We start from the raw sequence: 21,816 nt of genomic DNA, 5'->3' as shown, positions 1-21,816 counted from the left end.
CAACTGACTTAAATGAGAGGATCCCACTAGTATATTGAAGGAACCTGCACTTAATTGATGTTTGGATAAACATTTTGAACTGCTGGTTTCATGTGTTCTTAGCCCAAGAAGTCCATTCTCTCAGATAAGTATGTTTTAGGGATTTCATGTGTCCACCAGATAATCAGTAGCCAGAAAAATTAAAACTAAGTTAAACCTTTCTGTCACAGAGATTCTCCAATTCATACCCAACAGTATAAACCTTTAAATCTCAACTGAGAAAGGGAAATTCCCCTGGACAGAATTACTGATCATCTGATCACCAACTATCAAACTAGTTTATTTATTGTCTCCTATTCCTATTAGGAATTAACAACTATTGTTTCTTCAGTGTCCTTAGATCTCTTCAATCAACTTGAAGCATAAGACTGTCTACTGTAGTTACGCAGACCAGCAGAAAAATATTTTCAATATTCTGGGAAATTTTAAAGCGCTGAAAGACTGCACTGAGTATCATTAAAGGTCTAGCAAATACCCATCTTACAGCTGATGACCAGTAAGTCCTCAAGACTGAAAGGCCACGGCTGACCTGCTAGTCATCAGGAAGCAATGCTGCTTGAAAGCATTTGGAAACATACATGTAAATTCTGAACCTCATCATGTCTTAAGTTTGATTTATTTGACGTCAGTAACAGTATACACAAGTTAGGTAGATAATAAATGATAAAGAAAAAAAATTGGATTGTCCATATTTTCATCAATGGTATATGGCAGGAGCAAGCTAAAAACCCCTAACATCAACAGCAGAGACATCAAGAAATACCTCATGGTTCACCTCTTTTTGCAATATTTGCAAACAACTTTCACAAAATCCAACTCTGCCTGGAACATCTTAATTCACTAGAGTATATCTATAACTTGCTGAAAGCACTGCGAAAAAGACTGCAGGCATTATCAAAATGTTTGGATGAGCCATGAATTGACACACAAACAGGAACAGAAGTACATGCTGAAAGCCCCTTTCTTGACCGAGCAAAACCCAGTTTCTGCAGAGGTTTCTGTGCAAACCTTTCTTGGTAAAGTTATTTTCATACAGATGCAAAAGGAAGGACATAGGCACGACACCTCACCTGTCTCAGAGGAAACCTTTCACTTAATTCATCATGACGCATTTTATAACGATGTGGATGTTTTCTTTACTATGATAATCTCAGACAGCTTATCAGGCCATTTACATAAGGTACGTGAAGCCAAGGGCAGTTCAAAACAAACAAAAAAAAACCCAAACTTGATCCAGACATCCAATGACTTCATCAACCTGGAAAGTCTCCAGATCAAAGGAACTACAAAATAGCGGAAGTAGCTGTAGCCTCATTTATATCTCAAACCCCAAAAGGTTTCTTATACTATATCCGGGATATGATTGCTGCTGCTCTGCTGGTATAGTCCTTAGCAATTCAGTTCCATTGACTTTCTCTCTTCTAGAGTGGAAGTGACATATTGCTGGTTAGACTGCATGGTTAGGTGACAACAGCTTGATGAAAAGAGACAAAAGTTTTCTGTACATGCTGCTCCGCAAACACTTGTCGTCTCCATTTTTAAAGGATCAGGTCAACACTGATCTTTCAATACAAATACTTGTAAATAAGTCTAAAAAGCATGAAAAAATATGAATAAACCATTATAATAGGAATGCAAACTATCCAATCCTGTTTCATTAAAAAAAAACAGGAATATGAAAGGAAAAGGTACAAGGAGAAACTGAATGTTCTTTGCAATTCGGGATTATACCAGAACTTGTGCCTGTAACAAAAAAAGCAGAAAACGCTCCAAGAGACTGATGGTTTATGTGCAACATTTAACACAGGTCAGAAACTGCACTTTTTTTGTAAGGACAAAACCAACTGATCTTGAAGTCACAAAGAGTGGAATTTTGTACTTTGTCTACTCAATTATCATGTTTGTTTCACATGTAAGAATAGAAAATGCCAGTGCATAAAGCTATCAGGAAAGATTATTACTTGCGTTAAATATTTTCTCAGGGTGAGGGGGGTGGGATTGAACCTTTAAAATGAACTTAAGTTGGTGCTCTAGAACAATTCCTATTTAAGAACACTGCTATACAAATACATTTCCCCATATAAATCTAAAATGACAACACCATTCTAGAGGAAAATCTAGAGGAGTGTTTTAGTACGATATTAGTCACTGGTAACTAAATTAAGTTCTCAAGCAATTTTGAAGGAGATGCTAAACAGCTAATCAGCTGAATTCAAACCAAAAACCTTTTAGCATGGCTGACTAGTGCTGACTATGAATACAGTACTTAAGCTGAATGATGTATATATTTTAACCAATATCAACAAGAGTGATCTAATCTCCTAGGATTTTACTGTTTTGTTCTTTTTTGACAGATGTACTTAGCATGTGTTATTTTGCATATTTTTCCTCTCTGAATTACACAAATATGCAATAAGCAATTTCATAATTAAGTTTAACTTGAGTCATAAAAATTGCCGTAGTCTAATATTAAAGAATTATTCACTCCGTTCTGAACTCTGATGGTTAATTTACTTACTGCAAGGTCTGGGAAATTAATTCATTAAGCTACTTAAATAATGAGGATACGAGGCCAACATATCTAAAATATATTGGTTTTGTCGCTGTAAGTAAGTCACAAGATAGCCTGGGTTTTTTTTCCCCCAAGATGCCCTATCTGCTGTTTCTTCCTTCTTGCTAAGTTGGTATGGGATATACAGCACAAGTGGAAAGGTCCAGCAGTTAGCAGTTACTCAGAGAAGAGAATCTGCTTCAGGTGAAATAACTGAATTATTAAATAAAGAACATAATCAATGCAATAAATACAAAGTAGTCATTAGTGACATCAACAGAAAACTAAGTAGTGTCATTACAACCGAGTTGAGTCATCAAAGAAAGCAGAGGTAGGTAAGCCATAGAGCAGATGAATGTGAAAGCAAATTTGAAACTACTTTGTAAAACAGAAAAAGGAATTATATTAGGCTATATCAGATAAAAATCACTGAGCACTGTAGTAACTCCTCTGTGCTAGAAAATTTTTAAATACACTTGCATTCAAAATAAGATGAAAAATGCTGAAAGGCTGATTCTCTTTAACATTTATCCCCCTGCATCAGCACTCCCTAAATCTCAATTTCTGAGACAGGTAAGTCAGTTAAACTAACTAATGGCTATCACTCACATACCAAGGGAATAGAGCAGAAAATTAATTCATGCAAATACTTAAGTCAACTACTACCATGACTATTTTGCATATAAAAACAAATGTGAAAAAGGGCATTTCATTATAGATACAAACATCTCCACATGTGTGGAACTACTTACAGGTGACTTAGCCTAGTTTTGCAAATTAACTATCCGCCTGACTTCACAGGAAATGTCATGTTCCTCTGTCAGCATAAATACTAGAATTTTTCAGAAAGCAAATCAATGAACAGACTCAATCTCATTCCCCTTTAAAACAGACTTGCAACATTATCAGGAAAGTATTTTCCTTGTTCTCTTCTTAGCCTGCAACAGGCTTTTTGTAGTTAAATTGCTATACTAAATTGTCTGAAATGTAAATCTACAAGTGAAATTAATCATCTTTGCAGCATTTTGTGACATACCGTACCACTGTTTTATCAGAATTTGCTGTTACCACAGCTTCTCTCTTCTCCTGCCACCAGTCCAATTTGTTCTGGGCACATGCTATTAGAAAAATAGTAGTCTCTCTCAAATCACAAATTATATTCACGTCCAAATAACCCAGTAATATATTTACCAAACACTTAAGAAGTCAATAATTTGGAGTGGAAGTAGGATTAGTTTTTAAGTCTGCAAGTGATGGTATCAATTTTGAAATGTTTAAATATTAGTTTACAAAAATTGCTTATAGCTTAATAGCATCATAGACGTAACTTCACAAAGATATTGGCTCTAGACAGTAATTATATCCTCAGCCTAATGTTGCAGTTAATGGACATACACATTTCAATGATAATTGCAATGCCTGAACACGATAATGTGCCTTTATTAGCAGCTACAAAAATCAAGCTCAGTTACAGCCAAGTGCAGAACTGAACTATGCTAATTATTTATTTTTAAGATTGTCTGATTTGTGTTATAAAATTCTAAAATAAAGTAGCACAGCACTTAAACTGGTGCTTTAATTACAAATGTGATTAAATAATATCTATATAAAGATTCACACAGGTTTTAGTTGTCACAAGCAATGAGCCAAAATATAAAAAGTTAGTAAGATAAAGGTGTAGGTAACTCAACAGCAAATACACTGCACTTAAGAAAAAAAAAATCGAAGATTTTTAAACAGCCTTGCAAGAAATGGAGGAAGACTAGGAGCATATAATGTAAAATCTGGGAAAAGAGAAAGTAAAACAAAAATTCCCCAAGCAAACACAGAAGAGGAAGTGCTGTACAGTCCAAGAAGAAAAACATATCGATTCCTGCATAAAACCACCAAGTAAAAAATGATAGAATTGAGGATATGTAAAATGAGGAATACAACTCAACCTGATAGGGAAACCAACATTTATAACTCTGCAGAGTTCTTAGTGTTCATCTTTATGTCCTGATAGGTTCTTTGCTGTACAGAATTTCCAATTAATGAAGAAATTCAATAAAGAAAATTCTAAAAGTAGTTGAAGAACAGGCACGGCATATTGTGATTTAAAGTCTGCCAAGGCATTATAAGTAAGAATTGCTCTCAAGTCCCACGAATTAAAATGTCAGAGTTTCTAGCTCACTTGGTTTTGGTTTCCTTTTTTTTTTTTTTAATTTAAAAACAGAAAAAAAAATTCTGCACTAAGTATTTAAAGGATCCTTCAAAATATTAGCTTTCTTCAAAGGAAATCCAATTATTTTCCACATGAAGCAAGATGGTTGTCACTTCAAGCCACAATCAAAAATAACTATCCATTTTTATAAGCAGTGGCACAATTAACTGAGCTTGTCCAATCTTTAGGCAATTAAGTAAGTTCAAATATTAGTTCAGGAATATTTGCTGAAAGTTCTTTCTGTTCATGGCAGGATAGGAATTATGATAGAAAACATGAAAGGAGATCTGCCTTGAGTAAATCTTCTCTAGCTCCTAAACTTACTAGAAATAGGTAAGTCAGTCAAGAAGTCAGAGTCTCAAAGAGGAAAGAAACAAAGTAATTCACATACATATGAAGCAACATTTTTTCTGAGGACTATAATAAAAAAATACACTGCCAATTCTTTTGTCCAAAAAACCTGATGAATTCTGAACACCGTACTGCTGCAAGCCAAACTGGCAACTCCAATCCCACAAAAAAATCTTATGCTTAAAAGTCTGAGCTACAGATTTGACTCATTTTGTGGTTGTCTCCATGCTGGAAGACAGATACTTCGTTCAAGAAACTGAAACGAAGAAAGTTCTCTCATTTTTGCTCTTTAAAGCTTTGGAAACAAGATTTTTCTTTAAAGGTATGACTAAAATCACCAGGAAATTACTTGTCAACGAATCCAACTGTATTTGGCCATTTCAGTCCTATCTTTCCCAGCATTTTGACCATATGGAATACTGAGTGTATGTAAAATGCTTGAAATCTCTTTGAAATTTAAGTTGGTAACTTGTAACCTCTTAAGTTCTGTAGGTAAGCACAATATCTTACTTGCTCTACTTTAAAGCTAAAAATGTTTAGAAGAAAAAGTTTACAAAAAAGTCATCAATAAGATTTCTCAGGATGCTTGTATCAGTTCTACAGATTTGGAAAAATCCTGTAATACTCTTGATATACAATAATATCTACTTATTCTGATTTCTGTACTAGCAATTATATTCTATTTAATTTAGCATGGACTGTTAAATGAATTTGGAGGCTTTTATGACCAGCACTATGCAATGTTTCCCTCCCATCATTTATCTGGAAAAAACACATACCTGTTGTGTTTCATAAAATAAACCCAGTTCTGCTTGTGACATCCCTTTCCTGCACAAATAACCACAGAGGGAAGGCTACAAGCTGCCTCAAAAGGAAAAAAAATTTGCAACAGCTGTTAAAGCTTTTCATCAGTACCAGATGGATCCAAGCCCCACCGAAGTCAACCCCCACTTTCTTTTCCTATATGAACTGCAAGGAGATTGGATGAGAACAGCATAGCAGCTATGAAACAGAATAAAAAAAGAGATTTGGCCCAGTGAAGTGAAAAACATTAGTGACAATATTTTTCTTCTGAAACAACCGTTCCTTATCCTTCCTAGAATATGCCATAGAGATAAGTTGTACCCAATTCTCACTATGATGCTTCCTTAACAAATTCTAAATGTTAAACTTAAATGAGAGGCATTTCATGCAATCTGAAAAATATTCAGTTCAATTAAAAATAATTGATGCATGGTGAAATAATTCTTCCCAAAGCTGCTGTAAAATCTTCAAAAAATAAAGCTACTTAATAATTTTCATCTCCTACAGGCTAGAGAGAAGCATTATTGCATATTAAAAATTGGAGTGTGGTTTTCCCAGAGGTAAAAGAAAGTTATTAAAACAACCTATTTATTGTTGATATAACTATCCATTTGTGCTACGCAAAAAGTAACGATTTCAGTACATTAAAAGAAAAGCTAATTAAGGCATAATTAGTATTTTCTATGTTTTGATAATTAAGGGTTAGTTGGCTATTTCTTTTCAAATTTCTATTTGATGTACCCCAACAATGCCTTTAATGAGCCGATAACACTATTGAATCCCTGATGGCTGAGGAGTTTAGTGACCACTACTACATTACTTTCATTTATCACTGCCTCTTTACCTATAAATTAAAGTAGCCCTGTAGCTATGTTGATCTACTTTATATCAATTTCTTCATCCATATCAGCTGAATATGTATGGCATTAACCTCATTTACTAGTTTGGAAAAGCTGAATTAAAATGAGATCTAATTTCTAGTGCACAGAACAATTTCAAAACTGTCTGCTAATTTCCAGCACCTGTCAGTGTTGTGATCTTCACCTCGTTGTAATGAAATAAAACAGTATATATATTTTACAGCTCAGAAAAGGATAATTATTCATAAGCATTACCATATCATTAATCATGAAGACGCAAGGACCCAGAATCTTTTATGAGACACACACAGATCAACACCTTTACTTGCAAAGATTCCCACTAACGTCAGTGGGACTGCTGCAGATCTCTGGGTCTTGCATTGCGCAGGGTGAAAAGTAGTCACATTCTGCACAACTATGGGTTGTGTTGTTTGAGGTTTTTTTTTGGTTAGGTCATGCCTCTGTGTCTGCAAGCAACGTAATCAAAGAAATGTACATATACTGAAGAAATACCAAAATAACATAAGTCAACAGAATACACATTACACATTAGAAGACAAGCCTGTGTTCAGTGGTTAGATGATATCTGGTTACATGCATTTTTTTTCCTTTCAGCTACTGCAAACAACATACAGCAAGGAAATTATTTTCTTTCCTCCCCTCTAAACACACTGTAGTCTAAGTTCTAAACCCTCCAGGTATTTTTTTTATCATAATGCAGATCTACCTCAATTGTCAAGTCTATAATTTAAAAGCTTGAAAAACACATATACATGCAACCCAAAGTGTTAATATAGTAACTTCTTTATATTGACCACATCAGCAAATAAAATATGTGCAGGATACAGTAAGAAATCCCATTTCCATCCCCCCACTCCACTTTATAATCATGCTTCAACTTGCATTTGTAAAGGCTCTTCATGAAACATCAATCCATACTCCTACTTCCTTCTTCACTCTCACCTGCCCTAGATTGCAAGAGAGACCCGATCCCCCAGATTCCCCAGTCGATGCACACATAGAAGGTGACAGCTCTATCTCTGTGTTTGTACATGGAGCTGTTTCTCAGAAACGGAAGAGTTGGAATTCTAACTCTTACTTTTCTACCTTGGGTTCTTACTACTTTTAGTTAAGGCTGGGGCAGAAGAAAAGCATGGCTTGCTAGAAAACCCTGTTGCCAGTCGTCTTGACTTCTGGAGGTATCCCTCGAACTAGAGCCACTTGGTACAGATTAAAATTATCTCCAGACTTCTCCACACACATTCAGGGCTACTGTTTGATTAGAAAGAGCAGAACAGGGAACCATTAATTGCTTCACAGTGGAGCAAAAGAGTTTATCTAAATGCATTTTAACGAATAAATTCTTTTTAATATACAAAACAAACACCAATCTTGCAAGCATAACTATTCTGGTTAAGATTATGGGTGGGATTTCTTAAAAATTGCTCTGCCTATAAAAGCTGAAAACAGAACTTCAGACATAATCTGTAATCAGGCTCTGCTAAAGAGCATAGCTCGGTCTCAAACATTTGCTATTACTACTGCTGTTTCCAGCACACCACCCCTATCTAACCGGTCAGCAGGTTCCAGTGGTGACCCCTCCGTTCCAGGAAGGGACGCAGCAAACTGGCGGGCTAACGCCGGCTGAACAGTGCCACATGCTGTAGAAACTAAACGTCACAAGGGCAACAGGTAGGTAAAATCCTTAAGCTCAGTTACAATGCCACAAAAACCCCAGAGTGTAAATAACTGACGTGATAGGCGGTTCTATGCCCTAATTCTAAACCCTACTTAACATATTAATTACATTAATATTTTCAATGTCACTTCTTTGTCACATATAGAACCACTGTAATTGGCTACTGAATACTTCTATTTTCAATCACAAAATACTTAACACTTAAAGCATTCCCCCCAAAACTGAAGATGCAGAGGAACTAACAATAAAAAGAACTTTATTTCTGTATGCGTACGTTTGTCAAGAGCACGCTATTAGAATAACTCTTAATTGTACCTGAAGACAAAAGTCTTCAACCAAACCCATCTTTTTTATAAAATCACTGTAAGCTGTGTAGATATGAAAAACCGAACTGAATGCTGCTAAAAGTGTCAGGACACCAGATTATGAAGAAGCCTTAGTGCTAAACTTGTTTCAAGTTAAAGACACAGTTCTAAGTTAACTTAAGAAATTTTAGTAATTAACTTAGTGAAGTTGAATTTCCTATGATATAAATTGGCAAAGCTTGTCCAACAAGTTACAGTTTGATTTACTCTTGGCAATCTCTCCCTACCAATTAGAGACAGCCAGAGAGCCAAATAGGCCTGCCCATGCCATCAGCTGCTGATCCAGCCTCTCCCCCAGGAGCGAGTTTGGAATAGATGCAATTTGAACCACTCTAGGGAAGGCTACGAACCCCTCCTGTTGCTTTTTTTCCCCTCCAAGGACAAATCTCTGATGTGTCTGGGAAAAGGTCCTGGCTAAGAAGTCTCACCTTTTTAGCCTTGTTTAGTCTAAATCAGTGTCCCAAGTACAAAACCACTGAACTATATTTATTACCTGCGTTAACAAATACAATCTGCAACAATGTAAGCGGCATTCAAGCGCAAGGAGCAGACCTCAAGATCTGGTCTACCTGCCATAACAAGGTAAGAACTTGCATTGCAACTCACGAAGCACCTGCTCATTCCATGACAACTCTGCTCTAACCCACAACAAAGGCAGTTAAAATACATTCTTAGCACCCCCAACTTATTTTTTGCACTTGCCATGGGAAGTTATGCGACTTAGCAAAGATGTCCCCAGACAGTCTCTCTAAACTGCAGGCTATCCAGTAGAAGTCCCACCTGTGGCTAGATAACTAAGAAGAGGTCTTCCTTAACATGGATAAATGAGGAATGCTCATGTTTTGAGCTGGAAAAGGAGTTGGTCTCCTCTGCCAACTCTCCATGTTCAAAGATACTGTCATTCCTGTCACTCTTAGTACTCATATTCTTTTTCCTTTTAAAATGGCTGCAATGAGTTTTTTGAAACATGCCAGGCTAAAATAAAATCCTGAAATAACAGAAAAATTCTTTATTGGTGGTTGATCGACACAACACACCATACAAATAGGAGGGCTCAGTTCCCCGCTAAGCATGCTTTTCACTGGCCAAGCCATAGCAAACAACCATGACCACTTGTAATAGCCTTACTATGACGCATGAGATTAGACCAGCAGGACTTCTGGTTTATCCTGTACTTTATGGAAGAATGAATTAAGTGTACCTGGACATAAATCAAAAGCCCCCATAGCATCCTGGGTAGCACACACCAGTAGTCCATTACTTGTACAGTTAAAAAGCTTTCCCTAAGTCTTTGTCACTACAAATGAAGCCAATTACAGCCTGCCTTTCCCCTGAAGGGCACTGCAAACACCTGACGACCAGTTTTTCTAAAACAACTCTTGACATCCTTGATTTTTGTCCTACCCCAATATTCTATTTGCTAAACTTAACCAAGGCAGGATCTTCTGCATCTTATTTGTGGTGGTGTACTCCTCCATTTGTCTACAGTTTTCTCAAAAGTGGGTGCCCAAAATTGCACAAACTATTCCAGCTGAAGCCCAATCAGAACCAAATATTCAGAATGTCATCAGAAATTCCAGAACCTGACACAGTATCATTGCTACTTGAGCCACAAAGATACTGTATTTTTCTTGTGTCCAAAACCAGCACACACTGTTGAGCTACCCCTGCTTACACTCCACAGTATTTTCTGAAACAATGCTGCCTGGTCAGAGATTTCCCAGTGGTAGTTGTAAGAGGGAATTTTCATTCTTAAGCATGGTGTTTCATCAGCATTTTAAACTTTCAGGTTATTTCTCCATCTTATGAAGATCTTTCTGAATTCAATTCCTGTCCTTTGTGATCATTTCCTCCCAGTCCAGTGTCACTTCAAATATAAATAAATAATTGTATAGTTGATATGTTAAGAATATCGCAAAGGAAAAGTCTCATTCAAAACAGCAATGTTTTGTCTAATAAACAACATGTTTGATGTTAGGAATCAGATTTCAATGCAACATTACACTACTTACAGTAGTGGCTAACAGTGGGACGCTACAGTAACGCTAGAGCTACCACAGAGAAGTCGACACCACAATTTCAGTAAAGCACAGCACAGTGCTTTTCCAGTCAACTTATTTTCTACTACGCTGCCAGCATCTAAATCAGCAATATGCCACAAAACGACGACTCTATGAAGGCTAAATCATGTCAGTATTAAAACAAAATATGTATTGATAGACAAATAGATATTAATACTGCTGTACAGTACCAGAGAATCCAGTCTAGTATTCAACAGATATATAATGTAGATATTCATTCAAAGGTCTATCTCATCCAAAAGACAGTATGTTGATGTATTACTTTTGTATTGGAAATGTAATGGTACTAAAAGTACATTATAGTATCACGGAAGAGATCTCCAAGGTTTTGCTATTCGTTCTTAGACAGCAAGCCCCAGTGGACTGTTTAATAAGAATGCATCAATTTACCTAGCCAATTTTCTTTTTCAATAATGAGTTTGCTTTTATTATATGCACATACTTAAGAATATGACTTAATGAACAAAATTTGTATATTTATATTGAATATTTGTTCTACAATTTCATTAGACTATTCAGCCTTCTCTAACCATTGTCTAGTTTTCTGTATGCAAGCATATAATCAAATAGACAAATATTCTCAAAAATTATTTCAACATGGCTGAAGCATGCAGAATTTCCATTATCCATTCTGTAAATAAAACAATTCAAGCAATTCTGAATATTTATATAAATGTGTATTAACTTAGTCATTTGATAGATGTCTGATTTTTCTGCTTCCAAGTGTGAGCCTTTTTATTGCATATTTGTAGATAGCTGCCAGCAAGACACAGTATCAGAGGATTTACAACTGTGAGGGTAGAATGCCATCTGCTGCTATACTTGCTGCTACAGCAGGATAAAACAGAAGAATGATACAAGTGCTGCCTCCTGCCTTTCTCTTAACTGTAAAATGTATACAAACATCTCATTTTGTTTTATTAAAAATTAAAAAAAAACCACCAACACTGGGAGCTCAGATGCCTTTGCACACAGCTTTTCTTACAAGATCTGGTAAAATAATGTGATATGGACCATGGGATTTTATCAATGCAAATGAGAGGCTGTTGTACCAGCCTACTAGAACAAAACAAACAAAAAAAAGTGTAATTTGACTGCAAACTAAATTTTACTGGTAGGTAATGTAATCAAACCATTTAAAAAAAAGCACACTTTGAAAATGCATTTGCAATGAACTATGGAGTTGCTAGACTGGGGCTAGAATTTAGGAACACCCCCTGAACTGTTATGCACCATGAAAGCCTTGCAAAATTCCCACTTTCCCAGCCTGGTTACATACAAGACACATATCATAAGCAGAGGTAGTATAAGGAATATGATATATTACCAGTTTGATTCATATCCACTTATCGGGGTGAGGGGAAAAAACAAAACAATAAAACAAAATAACACAAAACCATTTTCTTAAATTCATCCTACAGTTTCCCCCCATTTCCTTTAGGCAAAAGTTAATTAATTTTATTCAAAGTGCTCTTCACTAAATCAAATGGAAACATTAGCCAGCATTTTACTCAATAATTAACCATTTAACCTTCTACACACAATGCAATAGCAGAGGCATTCTTACGGTTATTCAAAATGCATTGCTGAGCTGGATAAATTCATATGTACAGAATTATGATGTAGCTGGCAAGTGTTCAAGTTTTACATTTTTTTCTACTGATAACGGAGCTCCAGGTGATTACGTATAAATAATGTCCTTCTGTTTTTTTGCCCGCTGCTTCACCCACACACAAACACTTCTTCCAGCTTTCTGTAAGTATGGACATAAAAAGCTCGGGTATACAACGTCCTGTAACAACCTGTTACAGTACACTATACATTGATAGGGCTTCTCCACACAGTTACACTTTGACCAGTCAAAATACAAGGTGAAATAAAAACCCTCAAAATCGGATAGAAAGAAAAAATAATCTGGCAGTTACAGATCAGAGTAACAACTACTATACAGCCATGTTACCTTTGAACTGCTACCAGTAAGAGTTTTGCTAATGAAAATACCAGGAGCATGAGTACATTTTTACTGTGTACCTTCTGTTACTCAGCATTAGAGCAGTGTACCATATTTAAAAATAACAAATCAGCTTTGACAATTGAAAGGAACACATTGCTTTCATGAAAATGTAATTCAGTATAGCGTAAAACTTTATTTTTAATATTAAGTGAGGAACCATTCAATAGAGTTGAAGTACAGTTCAAACCTGAAGGGATAAAAAGAATTCTTGAGACTGAGACTGTTCACCAGAAAGCAAGGATAGAGTACTACACAAGTAAACCCAAATCTCAGTCACTGTCACAATTCTTGCTAAAGATTTGCTTGGGGCTCCAACAGAATTCTTTCAGTCTTTCTCAAGATCAATTGATCTCATCTTACTGACATTCTCTTTATAACATCTATATTATGACTGTCCCCTACAGTTAAGGTGAATTAACTGCTGGTTCTTCAAAAATGCATCTTACTTTTCCCTCTTCCCTATTTAAAATGCAGAAAAGCCAAGTAATGCGAGAAATACAGTGGAAACCACATAAATGAGTAACTGTCAAAAGAACAGAACTATTAAAAGAATAAATCTTGTGTACCCAGCTGTGAAATATAACACAATATAGCAGAACCCAGCTAAATGTTTGAAATAAAAAATTGAAATGCAAAGCAACCTAAAATTGTTTAATGAACATAGCTGTTAAAATATTAACTCCTTGCATGCCAAAACTCAAACACATACATGATAGGAAGCCCGCTCAGATGAACACAGTAATAAGTTATCTTTCTATCCATCTATCTCTGCTTCTAGCCAATCCACCACCAGCTAAGCTCAAGAGCTTATACGTGTAAGATATATTGGCAGGTCAATTTCTGCACAGGCTTTTTTATTTCAAATGTTGTGGTTTACAGGAAACATTTACCTTTGAGGTGTGTTGAAGCTGGTCTCCCACATATGTTTTACGGAACTGATCCAAGAACCACAGAATCGCCAGCTCCACTTTTTCATTACTAGATTGTGGTAACTGGGCATCCATCAAAGATATCAGCTGAAAAACTCTTAATGACAGAAAAAAAGTATTTTCAGGAAGAATTCTCAAATTAGATGATATTGTCGCAGCTAATTTCTTTAGGAACCCATCAGCTATTTTTTGTTTGCCTAAGTTTCTTCTAGGACTTTGTTTTGTTTAGATGTTAATTGGGCTAATTGACCACTATTAAACATAAACATCAACATAATGTTTTTCTAATTACTTTGTCACTTGAAATTTTCTCAGATACATATGTTATACTGTGGTGAGTTCATAAGATGTTTTTTCCTTTCTTGTAACATCAATTCCATGATAAAAGAAATGAAGAAATTTGAGATGCATGGGTCTCAAACTGCAAGTGCAAGATAAGAGCTGTTCCAGTTCCCTGGAAATTGAAACTACTGGACTCAAAAATAAGTTTACATATGCAGTATATAATGCACTGCCTGCCTTGCTTCTTCCCACTTCTGCCTCTCCCAAAACATCTGAAGAAACACGTACTTTCTGACATAAATCCTTACCTCATCTAGATCTCCATCTTCCCAGGACTGATTTCAAAGAATCAATTTCAGTCTATACCAGCTAAGAAAATGTAATACTTCTTTTTGTTTTTGAAGGAATATACCTTCATTTAATTTCCCATGTTCTTCTGCTATCTATTCCTTGAAATCCTAACTCCCTAACAACTCAAAAAATTATTCTCACCTTTTGCCAATTCTGAAATAGTCACTGGATTAGAAGTCAGTAGCTACTTCATCTGTAAGCCTGTATATTAAAGCCTCTCACTTTTATTAAAAACGTAGTGGAAGATTGCTAACACCACAGAGCCCCAGGGTAGATTAGGAAGGCAAGAAACAAAGGAGAAAATGTAAAGCTTTTTATCCAATTCTAAATCGCACGTCCTTTTTCATGTGTTAGCTAGTGGATGTAAATAATGGGATCAAATATGCATGCCTTTAACATACTTGTGGGTGAAAACAAGCATTAAGGAAGTGTTTGCCACATACTTTGTGTTTGCCACAAGGAATACACGTCATTCGCAATAATCTCTAGCTCACCCCTTGCCCTAGAACTTGCAGAAAGAAGACTCTAGTATGCACATTTTCAAATTAGAGCCTTCATTTTTATTCCAAGCTCTAGTAAAAAAATAAGTCTAAATTTTCAATGGTTGACCAGCAGGTCCTTGGCACTTCTTCACCCACAGTAATTAATGTAAAGGAAGTAGTGCACAAAATAATAGCCATAACTCACAGCTAATAAAATTAACACTTGTATACAATGCACAAATGAAAACTGGTAGCTACATGGGCATATCAGTAAAGTCCTTGAGCATCCACCATTCAAAAACTGGACAAAAATTGAGAGATGTAAATTCAAAACACCTGCTGATACTCAATGTCATTAAAAAAAAATTAAAAAATAAGAATTCAAAACAAGCAATACTTACCGACAGGATAACTCTCCATCCATAGCATCATGTTCATCAGTGCTAGTGTACGTTAACCGTCCTCCCACAAAAGTACCCACAAAATAGACAAGCCATGCCAGACGTCCTAACATTAAGAAGAAGGAACAGTAGTTAATGGTTAAACCATTATACTAGTACAATACACTTCCACATGGTATCAGCAGTTCTGTAAGGTATCAGACTGCAGAATGCTGTCAAGAGAACGGTTAGGTTTCTCCCTTCACCAGATTTAAAACCTACCCAGACAAGTCAAGTAACAAAAAATTCTGAGCAGAACGGACAGATAAACTAGAACAGCCTACTAATTTGGACATGCTTATAAATAAAACACAAAAGAATTAAGCTAAAATACAAATTAAGCAAACTGAGCCTGGTAAGATTAGGTATACAAATAATCTAGTATCCTCAATTGCTTGCCACAGGTTACTTCAAGGCATGGAACAATTCTGTCTACAGTGTGGCTGTTACATCTACTTATCATAGCATTAGGAAGTAAGTGAGACTCACTACAATCTACCTGTTTCTTAGTTCTATTTCAAATAAAGAATTCTTTGTAATATTAAACTACCATCTAAAGTGATCTGCACATAAGAAAATATCTACATCGTAAATCAGACTTATTCTTCAAGCAAAAGAGTTTGCGAACTACCACATACTTCTGAAAGTATCTGTGGACTGTTTTCTAACAGGTCTGAAAAACAGAGCTCATCTATTTCAAGCCATGTTGTCATGTCTTCCAATCTTCTATATTATCTAGCTGCCAGTTTCCACTAAAGCACTTACAGGATCCACTGGTAAAGTCCTTGTCAAGTAAAGTACAATGTGAGGATCATAATTTCTGTAAAGCTAAGGTTCCATAAATAAAGTTTGTGTACGTAGTGTATTTTGTACACATTTTCAAATACTACAATTCTGCTTTATAAATACGGAACTCAAGTTTACAAACACTGAACTCGGGAATTTCTTTGGCCTCTCTCTGCTGGAAAATCATTGCCATGTTGCAAAACCTGGATTATTTTAATCTCTCTGGCACATTAAGGTGTAATATCTTGAAATGTGACCTACTGATACCTACTCAAGTCACATAGATCTCTGCTTCTACTTTTTCAGCTGTGAATCCAGCAACTAATGGTATCCTCTCTCAGCAAGGATGCAGTATTTTTCCCTAAAGGAAGATCAAATCTAAGACCCGAACAGCAAAGTAACATATAGATCTGTTAAAACTTCAGGATACTGCTAAAGATTTCTTCCTCAACTGAAACGTACTGAGGCTATAGGACAGTAAAGCTACTTTTAGCCTCCATCTTCATTTGGCAAAATAAACATTGTAATAAATTAAAATGAATTGGTTTAAAGTAACAACACAGCAAAGACAACTTGGAAGAGTTTCCATTTAAGTTAAATCAAGTTACAAACAAGACTGCTCAATAAGTGAGGTATTTACATGAACTAGCCGATGTCTTGCCCTCATTACGAGGATTTTACCAAGTGACGACAGCATAACTTACAAGAGTGAAGACAATACCCCGATGAATAAAGTGTCTTCTGAAATCATTTTGAAGTTTAACATAAGGATAAACTACAGATAAACAAATGAGGTCACTCATGACTGTAAAACAATATTTTTATTTTGGATATTTCCACATACATATCAGGATATGCACAGTATCTACCAAAAGCCTTAAGGTTTGGTCTACCAAAAGTCTTAAGGTTTACTTCATGTTTGTTTCAAATCTCTGATAAACTACTCTTCATTTACATAACATTACACTCCACTTAATTTCCCTCATGTTTTACGTTGTTGTATTTTGAAAAACACAGAACTGAGAGAGCACTGAATGCTCTGCTTCCTAAGCTCCTTCAACTAGGAATGATTAATAGTTCTGAGGTGTTCCAGTATCCTTATGGCCTGAATCTGGTGACTATATATCATAAGTAATTCTGTTTCAGTCCAAGGTATATAGTACAGTGTGTTCTATACATTAAAAAGATGTTGAGGTCAAATATACACAAAAAGATAATGCAGAGTATGGAATAACATGCAGATGATTTCAACACAAGTACAGGAAAGCATTCAGGTTTATCTTAAATCTCAGTCTCATTTTTAAAAAAAAAACCAAACACACGAATATGTCATACAGCCTGAGAACTGTAACAGAGAACACTTTATGACAGGGAACAAGTGTTGACTTTTGAGACAAGATATATGAGGAAGACTTCTAAGTATCTTCTCATATTGTTCCTGTTTCATTCCTAATAATCTGGAAGGACAGTATCAGCTGTCCAACAACCAACATATTTCCCTGTTTCAAGACCTGTGCTGCTTCTTTCCTTCTTTCCAAGGAAAACCCCATCAGACACAATACACACTGCAGTACAAACAGCTGTTAATTTAGGACACTAAGAGATTGCATCATCATCATCAAAACACCAAGGAGCTGAAGAGTCTAAGAGAACAGACTTGCTCACATGAATTTAGCATTAACAGCTACTAAGGAACGGCCATTTGAAGATGGTATCAAAAAGCAACTGTGAAGCGGTGCTAGCTGGTTCAAAGAGCAGAGCCACCACTTTGGCCAATAGTCTTTTTAAAAATAAAAATCTGCCTTCCTTTTTACAAATTGCAGTAGCTCATTTTTAAGTACATAGTCATATTTCTGATGATAGCCTTCTCTTCGTGGCACAATACCAATTAATAGGTATGACTTCTTTCCCTCTTTTATATCTTCACTATTTAAAATTTTCAGTGCATTTGCTTTTGCAATTACTGAAGCAGACAACATCTTTTCTTTTAGAAAATAATTATTGCTGTAATAATCTGTAATTATGGTTTATAACAGCAATAATCCCAAAGAAATCAGTCATTACCATAGATCACAAGTAATCATTAACTACTGTTAATGACCCATTTCTTGGGGATTATTGTTTTAGTAAACCATGACCGCATCACTATTGATACAGAGAGCAAGATAGTATAATAAAATGAGATCTTAATATTACATTAACTTACTTTGTAACATTAAAAGCCATTAAACATCGAAATACAAATATGCATATCTAGGGGATATAACGGTTATTGTTCAATATGAGCACAAATGTTTAGTTTGTGGAAAAGAAACACAATATTTAAACTGTATCAAATGTTTTCTATCGCATAAAGGCAATCCCCAGAGCACTGACACTGAAAGACTCTAGCTGATTATTTCCCTTTGGCCGCTCATGACTGGGGAATGGAGTGTAAGTTCAGACTGCAGCAGGTTAATGAAATCAGGTCATTAATGAAAGTTCTCCCAAATAATAGTTGATAGGTGCATGGAAGGAAGTGCAATTGATAAAAAAGGTAAGCAGGGGGTCTTACATAAATCAGTGAAAAAATGGCTCCTACACAGAAGAAAATCAGCATATTCAAACCCAACAAAAGAACAGCAAAATAAATCACAAACATTTAATAGCATGCAAAGAAACAGCTGTATTATGCAGTAACCTGTCTCACCTTTTCAAAACAACACCATTTATCCATGTAAAGATGCAACAGCCATAAGATAACTATATTAGGAAAGAGCCAGTAGTTATAAAGACAATTAAGTGAGACACAGAGAGGACTGAAATAGGCATATGAAAAAAAAAAAGTACTTATTATTTTTACAAATTACACAATAAATAATTTGAGTTTCTTGAAAATTAGGTAATTCATCTTAACAGAGCTGTGTAAAATAAATTAAGATTTTTAATGTTACATTCATTTTTACAGACAGATAAAAGCAAAAAGAACAAAAGTTAAGATCTTCATTTTCAAAACTTGTTCATCAAGTTGCAGCTGGTTCCCGTGGGGGAACCTGAGGCACTAAAACGTTGATTTTCAGAAATTAAAAGTTTTTACAGCTCTCAATGCCTCTATTTAAAGATGTAACAAGATGTTAAAACAAACAGATCAACTGCCAATGAATCCTATTTAACACAAAGACAACTAGTGAAAATGTGGTGCAAGGTGACTTGGATCATCAATTCCTAGTTTGAGAAAACATCTAGTTATATCTGCCATAAGATCATCACTCTTTTTCATATGCAAGTATATGGTTATTGGCACATAAAACAGAGTCTAAAAATTAAATTAAATACTAACCTTCCTGAACTGTGATTTCTAATGGATTCCTACTAGAAGAGTGCAATAATTTTTGGTAGTTTTGTGCATTTTGGTCAAACAACTGTACAAGAAGAGTACAGGTCTTTTCGTATTCACACCTACTAACTGTGCACAGTTGCTCCAGCTGTTGGAAAACTGTAGCAGTATCATCCAGTGGATCTTCTAAGCCATCTCTGGAATAGAGACAAAAAAGTAACCACTTTTAGCCACTATTGCTTAAAAGCTGTTTTCCCATCCCGATCTTGTACCACTGTCACTGAACTGCTGAACTATAAAAGCCTTAGCAGCTGATGAATACAACAGACAGGCATAACATCTCATTTTATTTACATACACATCCACACAAACACAGAACAGTATTCTATTTGTGCCCTCCTCTTAACACGTATTTTAGAAAGCAAAGCAGAGAGGTGATGAGGTTGGCAGTATGAACACAGAAAGATAAATCCTGAACAACTAAGGTCCATCGTGCCCGAACAGAATATTAACAAGCAGCATCCTTCTCAAAGGACAATGGGAGGAAAGACTGGAATACTTAGTAGAAATGGATTTTGCATATTCATCAAATTAAGCACAAGACCACAATACCAAAGCCAACAAGCAATCTTCAGTAAAATTCAATGCAACTGCTTTATAAATTTTTGGTTTATTCTGCTGTAAACAAGCTGTGATCCTATGGAATGCCTGTAACAAACAGAGCAATAGCTCTTGCCAGAAAGTGTAACTATACTCATTACACCAATCACAATAGGAAAGGTTCACTCATCAGGTTACGCTTTTGTTGCGCAGGCGACAAGCAATCTACAGATAAAGATAACTTCCAAAAAGCTAACAAAGTTAACAGTGCTAACGTCCAAACTTTGGAAGATATACGGTGGCTGAAAATCCTAATGTTCAATTAGGCTGAAACAGACCTCTTCTCAAGTACTTACAAATATTTGAAATAAAAGTTCTCCTTCTAGTTTGCAGAAAAGCATCCTCTTGTAGATCCTACGTAGAAGAATCATTAGTTCCTCACTCATCCTTACTCAAAAGGGAGAATAGCTATTCAAACCCCCCAAAAGGGTAAAAGTGACCGACTTTCCTTCCAATGTTCCAAGCTCATTCTTTCTCTCTCTGAAGGACCAGCTGGATGGCTCCTGAACGGAGGATGATGTTATCAACTATACTGGTTTGTAAGAAAAATGGTCATTCCAGAAAATAGGATTTGTTCACAAAGATATCAATTAATCTCCTTGGAGCAAACAGAAGAAGTCTTATGAAACCAGCTCGCAGACATCCTATGTTTCTCAAGAATGGTCTGGATGTTTGGTATTAAAGTCTACATTTGATATTGCGGTCTATAGAAATGCCACAACTGAGGATCTTCATCACGTAAGAGAATAAGACAATACAACAGTGGTATACAAATCACTTAAAGCTAGGAACTGATACATGCCAACAGCATCACCAAGACTATCTTAAGAATGATACAGACTGGCACAAGAAAAGATCAGTACTTTCCTCATCTTTTCGCTGCTGGCTTTTTTCACAGATTAGAAAGTTTACTCCTCCAGAACGTAACAAGGACATCAGTTCCAAAGAAAGAAACTGAATTTTCATTGCTGACGGTGATGTTCATGAAGACAACAGCACATTTCAACGGAGCTGGTCATGCCAGATGGTTTGACCCAGAAGCTCAGCCCTACTGAGTGCTTCAAGTCTGGAAGCTGATATGGAATGTACACCTCAGTAGAGAAGAAAGCTGAGATATGAAGTTTCAGCCCTGAGATTCCATTACAGAAAAGCCAAATAGAGAAGATAACTTAAAAACGCCAAAAGAAGCATAGGTTGGTTGAGGGAAGGTCCAGGAAAATGGACTGCACCTGCAATCAGCTGCTTGTCCTTCCCTGTCCTAGCACTGGAACACTGGAAGCTCCCCTAGGTACTATTAGTTCTTGTTCCTAAGACAATGCTAGAGAAGCTCAAGACTTTGAACCATTAGGAAGTCAGCCTTTAAAACACCTATGGTGATAATACAAGGCAAATAACAGCAACTATAGCTTAGTCACTAAACAGTAAGATGACAGATTCCATAATTTGCAGACATGAGATTTTGGCTAAATTGAAACAAAAGGACAACAATGGTGAAGCTGAATGCACTTCCTCACACAAACGGAACAAATGACATCACCTCAGTAATGTAAAATTGAAAAGGAAAAGCCGACGTGGCTTTTCTATAGTCCCATAGTCTGACAGG

The 21,816-nt window shown here is 35.9% G+C and overlaps 1 protein-coding gene across 1 annotated transcript in view; it reads right to left on the bottom strand.

The window, feature by feature from the left end:
- Positions 1-13,857: 13,857 nt before the first annotated feature.
- Positions 13,858-21,816, bottom strand: part of LOC104166128 (ran-binding protein 17-like) — a gene marked incomplete at both ends in the record, with an annotated part of 24,326 nt that continues 16,367 nt past the window's right edge. Inside the window, 3 exons of the mRNA XM_009705958.1 lie at positions 13,858-13,993; positions 15,413-15,518; positions 19,557-19,750. Coding sequence (XP_009704260.1) covers positions 13,858-13,993; positions 15,413-15,518; positions 19,557-19,750 — 436 coding nt within the window. The remainder of the gene's footprint in view (positions 13,994-15,412; positions 15,519-19,556; positions 19,751-21,816) is intronic.

This window comes from Cariama cristata, unplaced genomic scaffold (assembly GCF_000690535.1).
Source record: "Cariama cristata isolate BGI_N322 unplaced genomic scaffold, ASM69053v1 scaffold3198, whole genome shotgun sequence".
In the NCBI taxonomy this organism is placed as follows: Eukaryota; Metazoa; Chordata; class Aves; order Cariamiformes; family Cariamidae; genus Cariama; species Cariama cristata.
This window is presented reverse-complemented; position numbering and strand designations above follow the sequence as displayed.